Source organism: Trichosurus vulpecula, chromosome 9 (assembly GCF_011100635.1).
Source record: "Trichosurus vulpecula isolate mTriVul1 chromosome 9, mTriVul1.pri, whole genome shotgun sequence".
NCBI classification, from domain to species: Eukaryota; Metazoa; Chordata; class Mammalia; order Diprotodontia; family Phalangeridae; genus Trichosurus; species Trichosurus vulpecula.
Window position 1 is genome coordinate 86,644,406 of NC_050581.1, and position 15,304 is coordinate 86,659,709.

The 15,304-nt window shown below is 39.6% G+C and overlaps 1 protein-coding gene across 1 annotated transcript in view; it reads right to left on the reverse strand.

Moving 5' to 3' along the window:
• Positions 1-3,144: 3,144 nt before the first annotated feature.
• Positions 3,145-15,304, reverse strand: part of GLDC (glycine decarboxylase) — a 105,487-nt gene continuing 93,327 nt past the window's right edge. Inside the window, exons 22-25 of the mRNA XM_036737710.1 lie at positions 12,713-12,808; positions 9,265-9,437; positions 8,473-8,553; positions 3,145-3,847 (exon numbers count right to left, since the gene is read on the reverse strand). Coding sequence (XP_036593605.1) covers positions 3,704-3,847; positions 8,473-8,553; positions 9,265-9,437; positions 12,713-12,808 — 494 coding nt within the window. The 3' untranslated portion in view covers positions 3,145-3,703. The remainder of the gene's footprint in view (positions 3,848-8,472; positions 8,554-9,264; positions 9,438-12,712; positions 12,809-15,304) is intronic.

The window sequence follows — 15,304 nt, forward strand, 5'->3', positions numbered from 1 at the left end:
TCCACCTACTGACTTACCTGGTTTCCTTTAAGTCCCAACTAAAATCCCATCTTCTTTGGGAAACCTCCACCAGCCCCTTAATTCTAGTGCCTTCCCTCTATGACTTCATATTCCTGTATATAGCCTGCTTTGTATATATTCGTTTGCACATTGTAAGCTAGATTGTAAGCTCCTTGTTGTAAGGACTATCTTTTGCTTCTTTTTGTATTCCCCAGCTTACTTAGCACAGTGCCTGGCACACAGTAGGCACTTAATAAATGCTTATTGATTGATCTACCAGCTGTATCAATGAGGCTAGATGTAGGGTATTGGGGTCTGTGAGCAAAGATCCTTCTTGCTCAGCATCAGAGAAGGTCTATTTATCTGTAAGAACTTCTGAATTTAAATGAATAAAAGAATGATTATGGGAAGGGAACACTTAATTATCTGAGTTCTCGGGTATTTCATTTTACTGAAATAAGATCTTTTTTTATGTGTATTTATTAATTAATGTGTAGGTACAAATGATATAAATGTTAGTTCCATGTCCCATTCCAGTAAGTTCACATAATACTGGAAAAAAAAATCAACTAAAAACACATCAACAAAACCAGAAGAAAATTACAGATAAATGGGAGAATGGCTAAGTTTCTTCATGTCTTTTTTTTTTAATTAAGATTTTTTATTTTTAGTTTACAACACTCAGTCCTGCATGTTTTTGAGTTCCAGATTTTCTTCTCCCTCCTCCCCCCTGAGAAGGCATGGAATCTGATATATCTTCTATATATACCTTCACATTAAACTTATTTACAGAATAGTCAAGTTGTAAAGAATTATGACCAATGGAATGAATCATGAGAAAGAAGAAACAGAACCAAAAAAAAGAGAAAAATTTTTTTAAAAGAGAGAGGAAAGAGTTTGCCTCAATCTGCATTCAGACTCCATGGTTCTTTATCTGGAGGTAAACAGCTCTTTCCATCATGAATCCTTTAGAGTTGTCTTTGAACCTTGTATTGCTGAGAAGAGCCAAGTTTATCAAAGTTATTCATCACAGAATCAATACATCTGTGGCTGTATACCATGTTCTCTTGGTTCTGCTCCTCTCACTCAACATCATATCATATAGGTCTTTCCATGTTATGAAGTCTGTATCTTCCCCATTTCTTATAGCACAATAGTATTCCATTACGTTTAGCCATTCCCCAATTGATGGGCATCCCCTTGATTTCTAATTCTTTGCCACCACAAAAAGAGCAGCTATAAATTTTTTGGTACATACAGGTCTCTTTCCTATTTGTGTGATCTCTTTGGGATACAGCCCTAGAAATCAAAGGGTATGCACATTTTTATAGCCCTTTGGGCATAGTTCCAAATTGCTCTCCAGAATGGCTGGATCAGTTCACAACTCTACCAACAGTGTAACAGTGTTCCAATTTTCCCCACATCCTCTCCAGCATTTATCATTTTTCTGTTTTGTCATGTTAGCCAATCTAACAGGGGAGATGTGGTACCTAACAGTTATTTTTATTTGCATTTCTCTAATCAATAGTGATTTAGAGCATTTTTCATATGCCTATAGATATCTTTAATTTCTTCCTCTGAAAACTGCCTGTTCATATCCTTTGACCATTTATCAACATTTATCATCCTATAAATTTGACTCAGTTCCCTGTATATTTTAGAGATGAGGCCTTTATCAGAGACACTGGTTGTAAAGATTTTCTCCCAATTTTCTGCTTCCCTCCTAATCTTTGTTGCATTGGCCTTTTTTATACAAAAACGTTTCAATTTAACATAAAATTATCCACTTTGCATTTTGTAATGTTCTCTATCTCTTGTTGTATCATAAATTCTTTCCTTTCCCATAAATCTGATAGGTAAACTATTCCTTGCTCTCCCAAATTGCTTAAAATATCAGCCTTTATTCCTAAATCATGAACGCATTTTGACTTTATTTTGGTATACAGTGTAAGATATTGGTCTATGCCCAGGATCTGTAATACCGTTTTCCAATTTTCCCAGAAATTTTTGTGAAATAGTGCACTCTTAGCCCAGAAGCTGGATTCTTTGGGTTCAAAGAGTAGATTGCTATAGTTGTTGACCACTGCGTCTTGTGTACCTAACCTATTCCACTAATCCACAACTCTGTTTCTTAGCCAGTACCAAGTAGTTTTGATGACTGCTGCTCTACAGTACAGTTTAATACCTGGTATGGCTAGGCCACCTTCCCTAGCATTTGTTTTCATTAATTTCCTAGATATTCTGGACCTCTTGTTCTTCCAGATGAATTTTGTTATTATTTTATCCAACTCTGTAAAGTAATTTTTGGTAGTTCGATTGGTATGGCACTGAATAAATAAATTAATTTTGGTAAAATTGTCATTTCTATTATATTAGCTCAGCCTAACCACAAGCAACTGATGTTTTTCCATTTAATTAGATCTGACTTTATTTGTGTGTGAAGTGTTTTGTAATTGTGTTCATATAGGCCCTGGGTTTGTCTCGGCAGGTAGACCGCCCAATATTTTAGTGTCTACAGTAACTTTAAAGGGAATTTGTCTTTCTATCTCTTGCTGTTGGGCTTTGTTAGTGATATAATAAGATCACCCTACAGGTAATGATAAAAAGTACAAAGTCTTCAAGTTCTTATGTTTGGACCAAGATAGGGTGTAGTCAGTCAACAAACATTTTAGTAATTGCCTATTCTGTACCAGACAGACCCTAAGAAGCTATCAGTCGAATGGGGGGAAGGACCAAACAACTGGACAAACCAGATCTTGACAGGATATATCAGAGATAATCAGTGGAGGGAGGGCACCAGTATTAAGGAAGTGAGAAAAGGCCTCTTGTAGAAGGTGGAATTGTAGCCAGAACTAGAAGGAAGGTGTAGTGAGATTCCAAACACTTATTAGTCAGCAACTAACCACTCTTGTGTATAATTTATTGCTGTGGAGAACGAGAAGGAGCCTTCATTGAATGAGAACAAGGCAAAAAAATGCATACTGAAGGTGTGTCCAAGATGGTGTTGAAGGAATTATTTTTTTTGCTAGCCAGATTCTCACTCTGAATTAAGTGTTAATGATACTCTCTCCCAGTGCCATGAATGTAGCAAGAAGAAAAATGTTTTATGGGGTCCAAACTAGCCCAGAATAAAGATACTCTTAAAACTGTGAAGATTTTTTTTATTGTAATATTAACGTAGGGGAATAAAAAAAAAAACATGGCTAAGAGTAAAACACTACCAAAAATCAAATTAGTAACCCCCAAAATGGCTTCTATTTATATAAAATGTAAACATTTGCCCTGGGATTTCTCTCAAGTGGCTGCAAGCCACTAAGGCCTTATTGGAAACAGACATGTATCTGTTTCCCCAGAGCCACCAAGAAGCCTGGAAAATTGTAACACTGAAAGACGTTAGCGCATATCAGACCAAATTTCTACATATACATGCATGTACCCACACATGAAAACACACACACACTCAGTCAAGGGAATTTCAACATCAAATATAAGAGGCACAGAAATATGTCAGTTTTTAAACAAGCAGCTTCCACCCACTTCCCTGATTGTATTTACATTTACCTTGACAGAGATTACAAAAATATACATGATATATAAATCCCCTACTTGAGCCTGGGGAGGGGGACAAAAAAATACATCTGGCTAGAAAAATGCTGCATTGAGAGGCACCAATTCAAAGTCACCAGGAAGCTTGGAGGCAGGCCTAGGATGAAGCCCTCTTTTGTTCAGAAAATGGAGACTCGTAAACTTCCATTGGTGGGCAAGTGCAAACCAAATGCTGGTCACCGTAGAGGTCATCGATCCGTGCAATTGTGGGCCAGAATTTGCTGTCTGGTTTCACGAAGGGCTGCAATGGACAAGCAGTCAGAAAGCAATTATTATGCTCTTACTGTGAGCCAGGCACTGTGCCAAGCAATGAGGATACATAGAAAGGAAGTAAAGGGGGGGCAAATAATGGAGAGGGGAGTGGAGAAAAGTTGTAAGTAACTGGGTACAGAAAAAGAAACAGAGTAAATGAAAGATAAATGAAAGAGTGCAAGGTTTGAGTAGCTGGGGAGACCAAGCAAGGCAGTCTGCTGACCGGCATTTGAGATAAGTTCTGAAAGAAACTGGAGATTCCTGAAAGAGGTGAGTAGTTGGAGTCTTCCAGGTACGGGGAACAGGTAGGGCAAAGGCACTGAGGTGTGGGTGAGAAATTACAAGGAGGCTAGAGTGATTGGCTTTCCAAGTATGCGGAGGAGAGTAAGCTATAAGATTGAAAAGTGCTGATAATAACAGCTAACACTTTTGTAGTATCATAAGGATTGTAAAGGCTTTACAAAGAACCTCATTTTATCCTCTCAACCCTGGGAAGAGAGGTGGTATCCCCATTTTACATGTGAGGAAACTGAGGCAGACAGGTTAAATAAAAGACACTCAGTCTGGAGCCACCATTCACGCTGGAAAACTGTAATCTTGGGGCAGCTAGGTGGTGCAGTGAGTACAGCACCAGCCCTGGAGTCAGGAGGACCTGAGTTCAAATGTGACCTCAGACACTTGACACACTTACTAGCTGTGTGACCTTGGGCAAGTCACTTAACCCCAATTGCCCTGCCTTCCCCTGTCCAAAAAAAGGAAAACTGCAATCAGAGAAGATTCCAGTGGTGATGAGCCTACATACACATTCTATTTCTGTCAGATCAATGGGAAGAAAGTATGTTCAGGACCGTCATCCATTTAAAATTAATCTTATTCACAGGATCATAGGTTTGGAAGGGATCTCAAAGGTCACCTGGGCCAATCCCCTTCCTTTTACAGGTGAGGAAATGGATGTCCAAGGAGGTCAGTGTCAGAGGCAAGATTTGAACCCGTGACCTTTGATTTTGGACCCGGCACCCTTTCCACTGTACCTCACCTTCATTCAAAAGATAACAGAGATCCCCTTTAGGAAGATTTGGGAAATTTCTTAAAAAGATAGAAAAAGAAATAGCAGAAAGTTTCTGTTTCTCACCAAATGGAAAAGGGAGCCAAAAAAATGCCTTATCCTTGATGCCTGTTATCATGATTTAATGCTGCCTGAGCAACCAAATTATACTAGAAGTGGCAGTCCCCACAGAACCAAATGTTATTATAACGAGATCATAAATTTAAACTGCTAAGGGCCGTAAGTGATCTACCTCCCTTATCTTTTTTGCCAAGGAGCAAAGGGCCAGGAAAGTTAAATGGTAATAGTAGTAGGGCTAAATCCAGCACACTTTGATCCAAAACTAGGACAAACTATTTGCACGTCCTAGGAAAGGTTTGGAAATTGAGTTCCTGTGTGTTAATACCCAGGAAAGGCTTTGATCCTTGACCATAACAAAACCAATACCAATGTGCCATGGAGAACAGATATCTCCAAGCATTTAAAAGTTCACTTGGTATGTTGCTCTGCGCATTGGGTCCGGGGATAGCTACATACCTAGCCTATTCCTAATCCCCACTTAGAGGGACCTGTGGTTTTACTGATATAAAGAGTTCTCGAATGAGGGAGACTCCCTTCTGCTACTGCAAAGTAGCATCTCAATAGCTCAGCCCTAGAGTTGCCAGGAGTACTGAGAGGTGAAGATTTCCACTGGCTTACCCAAGTCAGAGACAAGACTTGAATCCAGATCTTCCTGGTTCTATTAGACCCCCTAGCTGCCCTTCATGAACAGAATGGTCTACCCAAGGGGCCAACGGTGAATTTTATTAAAAACAAAAGTAAATAAGCAGCTATAATTCGTCATGTCCTCTGTCGAACTAGAATAAAATTAAACATACTCCTTATCTGTTTGCAAGGAAAAAAGGCTAGAAATGATTGAAAATCCACAAGAACCCCCTGACAAATCTAAATTGGAAATAACTAAGAAGAATTGCTCTCCCTTGAGCTGTCCTCCCTATTAGTAATAAAGTGTAAAACATCTGGAGGTGTCACTTGGTGGGGTCCATCTGATCTTAAGTCAAATAAGGTATGTGACTCATCAGACTGAAAAGGTCCCTCCTTTTGTTCCTCCTCTCCCCTCCTCACCAAAGGGGGAAAAAACACTGGTTACCTTGGTTCAAGATTTCAAGGGAAATGTTAGTACAGTCTCACACTTCAGCTAATTGCTAGTCTAGACAAAACCCTAACCCACAAGTCTCTTAAGTATTTACTGCAAAATTGTTCATATCCTTTGACCATTTCTCAATTGGGGAATGACTTGTATTCCTATACATGTGGCTCAGTTCCCTGTATATTTTAGAGATGAGGCCTTTATCAGAGACACTAGTTATAAAGATTTTCTCCCAATTTTCTGCTTCCCTCCTAATCTTTGTTGCATTGGCTTTTTTTTAATACAAAAACATTTCAATTTAACATAGTCAAAATTATCCATGTGGCATTTTGTAATGCTCTCTATCTCTTGTTGTGTCATGAATTCTTTGCTTTTCCATAAATCTGATAGGTAAACTATTCCTTGCTCTCCCAAATTGCTTATAGTATCAGCCTTTATTCCTAAACCATGAACCCACTGACTTTATTTTGGTATAAGGTGTAAGATATTGGTCTATGCCCAGTTCCAGTTCTGCCCTCCATTTTATTTCTGTAAAAGTTAGGGATGCTAGCTTTGGACAAAATCCATTTGGGCCCTTGTTAGGATCACTGTCCTCCAGGCACCTCTTCCCATTCCATCCCAATACTGGCCATCATTGTGCAGCCCCACTTCAATGTCTTCTCTAAAAGTGCTGCACCGTTGACAAGGTCCCTCCCATGCCCATGCTTGCCACAGCTCTGCATCTCTGCTCAACTCCCCTTTGTTCTGTACCTCTCCTTGTTATGAAGGGCCAGTGGAAATCTTTGACCTGTTCTATGAGTCTGTACTGTTTCTAGCACACAGTGTATACACTATTACTGAGTTCACAGTCCTGAGAAGAAAGCAGCATAACGAGGCAGAAGGATGACCTGATATGGAGTCCTTGGACCTGGCTTTGTGTCCCAGCTCAGTGACTTGGTAGCTGCAAGACTAGCAACAAATCACCCTGCCTCCTCAGGCCTCACTGAATTTTTTTGAGGGAGTAAAGGGAAAGGAAGGAAACAAGCATTTCTGTAGTGCCTTTTGTTACTGTTCATTCATTTCAGTCATGCCTGACTCTTCATGACCCAACTTGGGGTTTTCTTGGCAAAGATGCCGGAGTGGTTTGTCATTTCCTTCTATGGTGACTCGGCCTGGGTCACACAGCTAGTAAGTGTCTGAGGCCAGGGATGAACTCAAGGAGACTCATGTTCCTGACTCAGGGTCCAGCCCTCTATCCACCGCAGCAGCTAGCTGCCCCTTACATAGCCTACTAAATGCCAGACGTTGTGGGAAGTCTGTCTCATTGGATCCTCACAACAACCCAGCGAGGTAAATGCTATTATTATCTCCATCTTACAGTAGAGGAAGCTGAGACAAATAGAGGTTAAGTGACTTGCCCAGGGTCACAGAGCTAGCAAGCGTTCTCTGTCCACCATTCGTCAACCTCACTCATGATGCTTCCCCTTATATCGAAGCGTGGGATTTTTGTTCTAATTAAGAAACTCTAGAAAAGCAGGCAAGTGTGATGCAGTGTAGAGAGAGCTCAATTTGGAGAGTGAGGACCAGGGTGGATCGGAATCTTGGCTTTGCCATTTAGTACCTGAGCAATTGATCTTGGGCATCAATTCCTGGCATCACTTTCCTCACCTATAAAATGCGGATGTTGTACTAGATGCCTCTAAGCTTCCTTCCACCTTCCAGGTTCAAGACCCTGTGATCTCTAAGATCCCTTCGACGACTCTGTGATCCCATGCAGTTACATTTCGACATTAAAGAATTCAACATTAAAGAATTACTTACTAGACATTTTTGTCTCTTATCTCTTTGGGATATAGACCCAGTAGTGGTATTACTGGTTCAAAGGGTATGCAAAGTTTAATAAGTTTGGTAGTATAGTAATCAGATTGCTTTGCAGAGTGGCTAAACCAATTCTCAGCTCCACCATTAATGTATTAGCATCCCTGGTTTCCCATAGCCTCACTAATACTTGCTATTTTCTTTTTTTATCTACTTTGCCAGTGTGATGGGTAGGAGGCAGAACCTTAGAATTGTTTTAATTGGCATTTCTCTCAGTTCTTTAGAACATTCATATAGCTACTGATAGTGTGAATTTCTTCTCATGTCATTTAATCCTATCATGTAGGGCTCAGTTATTTTAATTTGCATATCATTAATTGCAAGGCTGAGTATTTGAAAAAAAAAAGAGATTTTTAAAATCTGACAGATAGGCAATGGACTCAAGATACAGAGTGAGACACATATCTTTGGATATGACCAATAAGGGAATTTGTTTTTCCTTGGCCAAAACAGCACTCTTGTTTCTGTTTTCTGGAGTTAGGGATAGTATAGAAGAGAGTATGAGAATAAATAGACTTTTGTTCATTGAAAAAGATTAACGTATTGAAAAAGAATTACTCACCAGTGGGAAAGCTGCTACTTCTCTGGAGTAAGGCCGATCCCAGTTTGAGGAGGTAATACAAGTCAAGGAGTGTGGAGACATCTAATAGCAGGACACAAAGTAGAAAGAAACGTAGAGCAGTTATTTCCAAAGAATAACGACTCTCCTTATTCCCTTTTTCTCATCATACTGTAAAGTATCCCAAACCAGCATTGCTACAAAATCCTTTGATTCCCATGTTTTTTTTAATCACCTCAAAAGAACAATAAATATCCAGAAAATTAAGGGAAATAAGTGCCCCCATTGGAATACAAAACCCTGCCTTGGAAAAGATTTGCCTTAGCCTTTGGCCATGTACAAGTTTCCAAGGGAAGTCATGGTATACGGAGCAGAGCATTGGATATGGAGACAAAAGACCTAGGAGTTGGAGTTCTGCCTTTGCACTTGGTACCTGTGTGACTTTGGGTGAGTCCCTTTCCCTCTTCTGGCACCAGTTTCCTCATTTGAAAAGAGAGTTGGACTAGATGACCTCAAAGGTCCCTTCCAACTTTTTATGTAAGATTCTATGATCTCCTCCTTTATACCACCTGGATGACCTTGGATAAGTTGCAACCTTTCCAAGCTTCAGTTTCTTCATTTGTCAAATGAGAATCATAATACCTGCCTCACCCACAGTCATACAGCTGGTGAGTATCTAAGGCAGGACTCAAATCCAGGTCACCTGACTTCAAGTCTAGTACTCTATTCAATGTAGCATGCTGTCTCCATGGCAGTGCAGTGTGGTAGATAGAGACAGACCCAATACTAACTTACCTTCAGCGGATTAACCCTTGAGTCTATGCGACCTTCCTCTATGTCGGCAATTTCTTGCCTGATACTAATCATGGCATCACAAAACCTGTCCAGCTCAGTCTTATCTTCAGACTCTGTAGGTTCAATCATAAGTGTCCCAGCCACTGGCCATGACATGGTGGGAGCATGGAATCCTAGGAATAAAAGCAAGGAAACCAACATCTCTAAGTATTTCAGTTCAACAAGAGAGTTGGACTCCACTTCAAACATTCTAGGACATTACGACTCAATTCCTCTTCTAAGGCAATAGCCAAATGTGTGGAACTATACAGTGTCACTAAGTAGAAAATATTAGTTAAGAAGTGATGGGGGCAGCTAGGTGGCACAGTGAGTAGAGCACTGGCCCTAGAATCAGGAGGACCTGAGTTTAAATCAGGCCTCAGACACTTGACAAACTTAGTAGCTGTGTGACCTTGAGCAAGTCACTTAACCCCAATTGCCCTGCTTTCCCCCCTCCAAAAAAAAAAGTGAAGGGCAAAGGAGAGAACTTGCAATTACAAAAACATTTTCAAGAGCAAGAATGCATTTTTACTGAACTCTGCACAAATGAGGGAAATCAGAGAATATCTCAGCGTGGTTAAAGTTAAATGGTTGGGTGCCTAAGGATTATTCACTTAATATGGAAATCCATTCCTGTGCAGAGTTTGACACACCTGTCACTCATTGACCTCAGGTAGTAGGCATGGAGTGCCTTTAATTAGTATCCCAGAATTTTAAGATTTGTATACATTATGGCACAATGGCAATATTTAAATTTTCATTTTCCAAATTATATTGAAATGAAAAATAATGTCCATCTCTGAAGCTCCCTATCAAACAAAACAAATTTCTCTCTCATTTACTCTTTCTAATAAATGAAATGGCCTCGAGGGGAAGAAAAGCGGATCCAAGAACACGAAGTTCAAAATAAAAATATTCAATTTTTTAAATTTTTAAAGAAATGTCAAAAAGAAAAGAAAATTAATTTTAACATCACTCATGAGAATCTGAGCAAACAATTTTATTTATTTGGGCCTGTGTGCTCATCTGTAGAATCTTAAGGATTAAAGATCTTTAAAGTCTCTTCCAGCTCTAATGGGATGTGAGCGTAAGCTTCTGTGGTGAACTAAAAATCCACTTACACTTGAAAAAAGGCACCAACTACACCGGCCCAAAAAAATTCACCAAAATTTCAGAATCCACAAAAGAAAACCATATTCCCTTACACTCAGGTGAAGTCCATTAGCCGTCCACTATTAATCCAAACAGACTTACGTAAGCATCTTTCACAATAGACACTAAACTGATACCACATTCCTCACTGCTGTGTGTTTGTTGTCTCTTTATCTTTCCTTCACTAATATACAAACATCTTTGCTTTGTCTACTGCCTGTAAACAAAAGGTGATTCACCTGACCTATGCCAGAAGAAGCTAAGATTTAGTAGTAACATACGCAAAGAATTCCCAATCATTTACTCCAATGTGTCAATGACTGGCTAGGAAAAAGATTTTTTCCTCTACTGATTAGAGATGCATTTCTCCTTTACATTTCCCTGTCTTTTCAAGGATGCTAATAATAATAGCCACCTACACTTTCTCCTCTAGACCCTCTGTTAATGCCTTAATGTGATGTGGTGTAAAAGCGACCCTGGGCTCTCAAGGACTGTGCCAGGGGTGCAAAGAAAAACCCTGGCAAATCCAACCAGTGGGGGAAAGGCACTTGGTGACAGAGTGAACTCCTTTCATCTAAGCACTATCCTAGCTAGGTTTTAGAGAGATTCATTGCTGGAAGGTGGGACACTAATGCTGCTTTTTTTGCCATAGCAAAACATGTTGTCCTAAGGAATGGTGGGGCTATGTTCTATTGAGGGGTGAGGAGGTTGGGAAGGGGGAGTAGCCACTCAGAAGAGAACATGGGCCATGTGAAGCACCAAGTCAGGCCACATTTATACAGGGTGTCCCTAAAGTCTGGACACACAAGAAAATTGATGGCGATGTGGAGTTACTGCATCAATTTCACATGAATCTTGCAAAGCACATCAACTTTTGCATCACAAATGATGAAATCATATTGAAGATGTTACTTGTTAATAATCCAACTAAATAAAAATTTCATTCATTTCATTTCTTGAAAATACTCACTTTTGCCTATGTGTCCAGACTTTAGGAGTACCCTATAGGTCTCACAACAACCCTGAAGCAGAAAGATGACATTTTTTTTTCACTAAGATTTTGATGTATTCTAATTTGTGCATCCGTTAGCCCTGGTATCTCTCCCCATTCCCTTCCCAGAGAGCCATCCCATATCACTAACAAATTTTAAAAAGAAAATAATTAGCACAAGTCTGAAAAACAGGTACAATTGTAATTCCTGTGAACTTTCCACCTCCATGAAGGGGTGGGTAGGAAATCTTTTCATCTTTTATTTCCAGACACGTTTGATCTTTATAATTGTTAGTCACTGTTGATTTCTTTTGTGTGTGGTTCTTCCATTTACATTGTTATAGTTTATTGTATACATTGTTGTCTTGGCTGTATTTACTTCATTATGCATTCACTCATGTAGAACTTTCTATGCCTCTGTTTTCATCACATAGTAATATCCCATAACATCTACTTTCTTTCCAAGTCTTCACTATCCCAAAAAATGCTGACTTTCTTCTCAGCAATGGCTTCTTTGCAGGATAAGCCCAGTAATCTGGTCCAAAAGATAAGGACATTTTAGCCGTTTTATTTGCATATTTCCCAATCGCTTTATGGTTGTACCATTTCACAGTTCCAGCAGCAATATATTTGTGTGCCTATCATTCCATAACTCCTTCAATATAATCTACTGTCATTTTTTGTCATCTCTGACAATGCGTAGGGTATGAAGAGAAACCTCAAGGTTGTTTTGATTTGCATTTCTCTTGTAATTAATGATTTGGAGCATTCTTTTCATGCTTATGTATATTCTGCAATTCTTCTTTTAAAAATGTTATCTATTTGGAGAACAACTATTAGTCATATACATATACATATATATATATATATATATATATATATATATTGTTTATGCACCTGCTACCAAATTGCCCTGGCCTTTTTGATTGATACTAGAGATAATAATATTAGGAAAACAACATGATATAGTGGCAGAACCATGGGATTTGGAGTCAAGGAAATGAGTTCAAATCCCACCTCATGTACTTACTGACTCTGTGACATTAGACAACCTATTTAGCCTCTCAGAGTCTAATTTTCCCCATTTGCAGCTCTTGTGACAACCAAATGAACAAACCTTAAAGCACTATTAAACACCCAAAATGGTGCCTTAGGATGGATTCTTGTCCTGGTGCCAATTAAACATCACACTTAACTTTATACTTGCTCAAAGCAATAAAAACTAGATTTGAAGAGTCGCAGTAACCATGCTGGAAAATTACTCACCATAATCTTGAAGCCTCTTGGCAATATCCACAGCTTCAATATTTGCCGATTTTTTGAAGGGTCTTATGTCCAAAATAAATTCATGAGCCACATAACCTGTTGAGGAACAAGGGTCATCCCAAAATTGTTTTATGAAAATAAACAATCAGTGGCCTTGACACAGCAAATCTTTTTGTTAAAACAGAACTTTACCACCAATTGAGCATTAGGCTAGTCAATCAACAAGCATTTATCCACCATCTTCTATGCACCAAGCATGGTGCTGAGCAAGGGGGATACAAAAAAGGTAAATGCCAGTCCTTGCTGTCACAGTTCACAGTTGGGAGAGACATGAAAACAACTATGAACAAACAAAATGTCTATCAGGATAAATTGGAGATAATCAATAAAAAGAAAGCATCAGAATAAAGGGGTAAGAAGAAGAATGAGGGAGAAACCGTGTGTCCTTGTGTAAATCCTCATCAGCAATATGGGACACATTGGAAAGCAGCAACAGCTTTATCTGAACTGACAAAAGCAGAAACCCAATATCCAGCATAGAGAGTTTCTGCTGATAAGATTCTCTTTGCTCCAGGCACTCATAGACAAAACATGTTGCCTACAAATGACCAGTCTGTCACATGTGTGCTCACCTATACAATCATTTACTTACACGATTCCTCAAAAGCACTTTTGAGTCTTGCCAACTTGGCAATGAGCTGACTATCCAAAGCCACCAATATGGAAATTCAGTAGTCATGGCAGCGTACAATTTAGACCTAGAAGAGAACTTGAGTATCACGCAGTCCAACACCCTTATTTATGAGAAGCATGAAACTTAAAATTATCCCAAGTGACACAGCATTGATAACCAAATCCTCTGACTTCAAAGTCAGTGATGGCTTAATTATTACAGTAGCTTCCTAACAGGTGGTCCTCCCATCTTTTATACTACTTCTAATCCTTCTTCCTTAATCATTGACCTGGTCATGGCTCAACCACTACAGGACTCAATCTCCTCAAAAGTAACTTCCCACAGTGTAATGGCAAGCAAAGTGGGACTTTTGGCTGTTTTTTCTTTTGGGTGCTTCTCAGCACTAAGGCAATCAAGTATCTTTGATTGAGTCTTGCCTTCCTTTGAATCTAGAGTCTTTGATTGAATCAGGAGTCTTTGATGACCTACTTTAAGTCACAAGAAAGCCTAAGTCACATGGTTGTGATGCCCTCTGTGGGCTAACCCTGAAGAAGTGTATATACACTGAGGTTAGCATTTTGCTTTAGGGGCTCATTCATTGGAAGAGTGTTCATGTGATTTGGCCAGACAAGACTCTAGGCAGCTGTTAAGGAGGCCCCCAGCTTTGAAAACCAAAATGTTGGTGCTTCTCTCTCTGGTAACTATGTATGTGTGTTGCTATGGAAAGACAGCTAGAAGCCTGTCTGCTGACTTGTGTTATTTGCTCTGTTTATATAATTTCTGCTTGTGTTTTCTCTGAAGTTCAGGGTGCTAGCTTTTCCCCCTGAACCAAGTGAATGATACATGTATATTTAATTAAAGTGATATTGTTGACCCCCCTCAAAGTTGCTTTCCTTAGAAAAGCAGATGAAAGAACCTGCGCTCGCAGCCCTCCTATGTGCTGGTGTCATTGGCCTTACACCTCTCCAGCAGCTGCTAGTAACATTGGTGTCACAGTCACACATATTTTAAAGAGAAGGGCTAGGGTTTGAACCCACATCTCCTAACTCCAAATCTAATTGTACTTTCTACTAGTTGTTCTTCACTACCCCCCAGAGGATACATCCTAACTACGTGCTATGGGTTGGGGAGATGGAGGGAACAAGCATTTTTAAAGTACTTGCTATGTGCGAGGCATTGTGCTAAGCACTTTACAAATATTACCTTATTTGATCCCTACAGTAATTCCAGGAGGCAGTGGCTATTATTACCCCAATTTTACAATTAGGGAAACTGAAGCAGAGATTAAGGGACTTGCCCATGGTCACATAGCTAGTAAGTCAGGTCTTACTGATTCTAGGTCCAGAGCTCTGACAATGAAATAGAAAGTGGTGTTGATGGGGCCAAACCCATGATTCAGTCCTGACGGAGGTTAATTAGCTTTGCTCAAGTTCACGGCCACTGATTGCATCATTAACACACAGCTGGGAGCTCCAGGTTTCAGTACAGACTGATCAAACACAAACCCATCACCATTCAGGGAAAAACAAATATAGGTTCAGAGTGAATGGGGTAGTAGGCTGGTATTACTGCATTTACATCTAAGATATTCAGGTACAAGTAGATACAAATAGAAAATAAATTTTTAAAGGCTCCCCAAAACGCTTGGCAAAACTGATAGAACTTCCCAGGCAAATGCTATCGCTGAGACTAGAATGTGTCCTTGTTAGCTGGCATTGCCGACTTCTGGCTTTACTGATTGGTAAGACAGGACAGACAGATCTTCTCAATTCTCAAGGGACCCTAGGAGCCTATGACTATGACCTCCAGCCATCAGAAAATCCTTGAAAATATTGATCTGAAGAAGGACTTCTGGAATGTATTAGTAAGAAAGAGAAGGCAGCTGTGGGTTCAAATCTCAGCTCTATGATTTAATACAT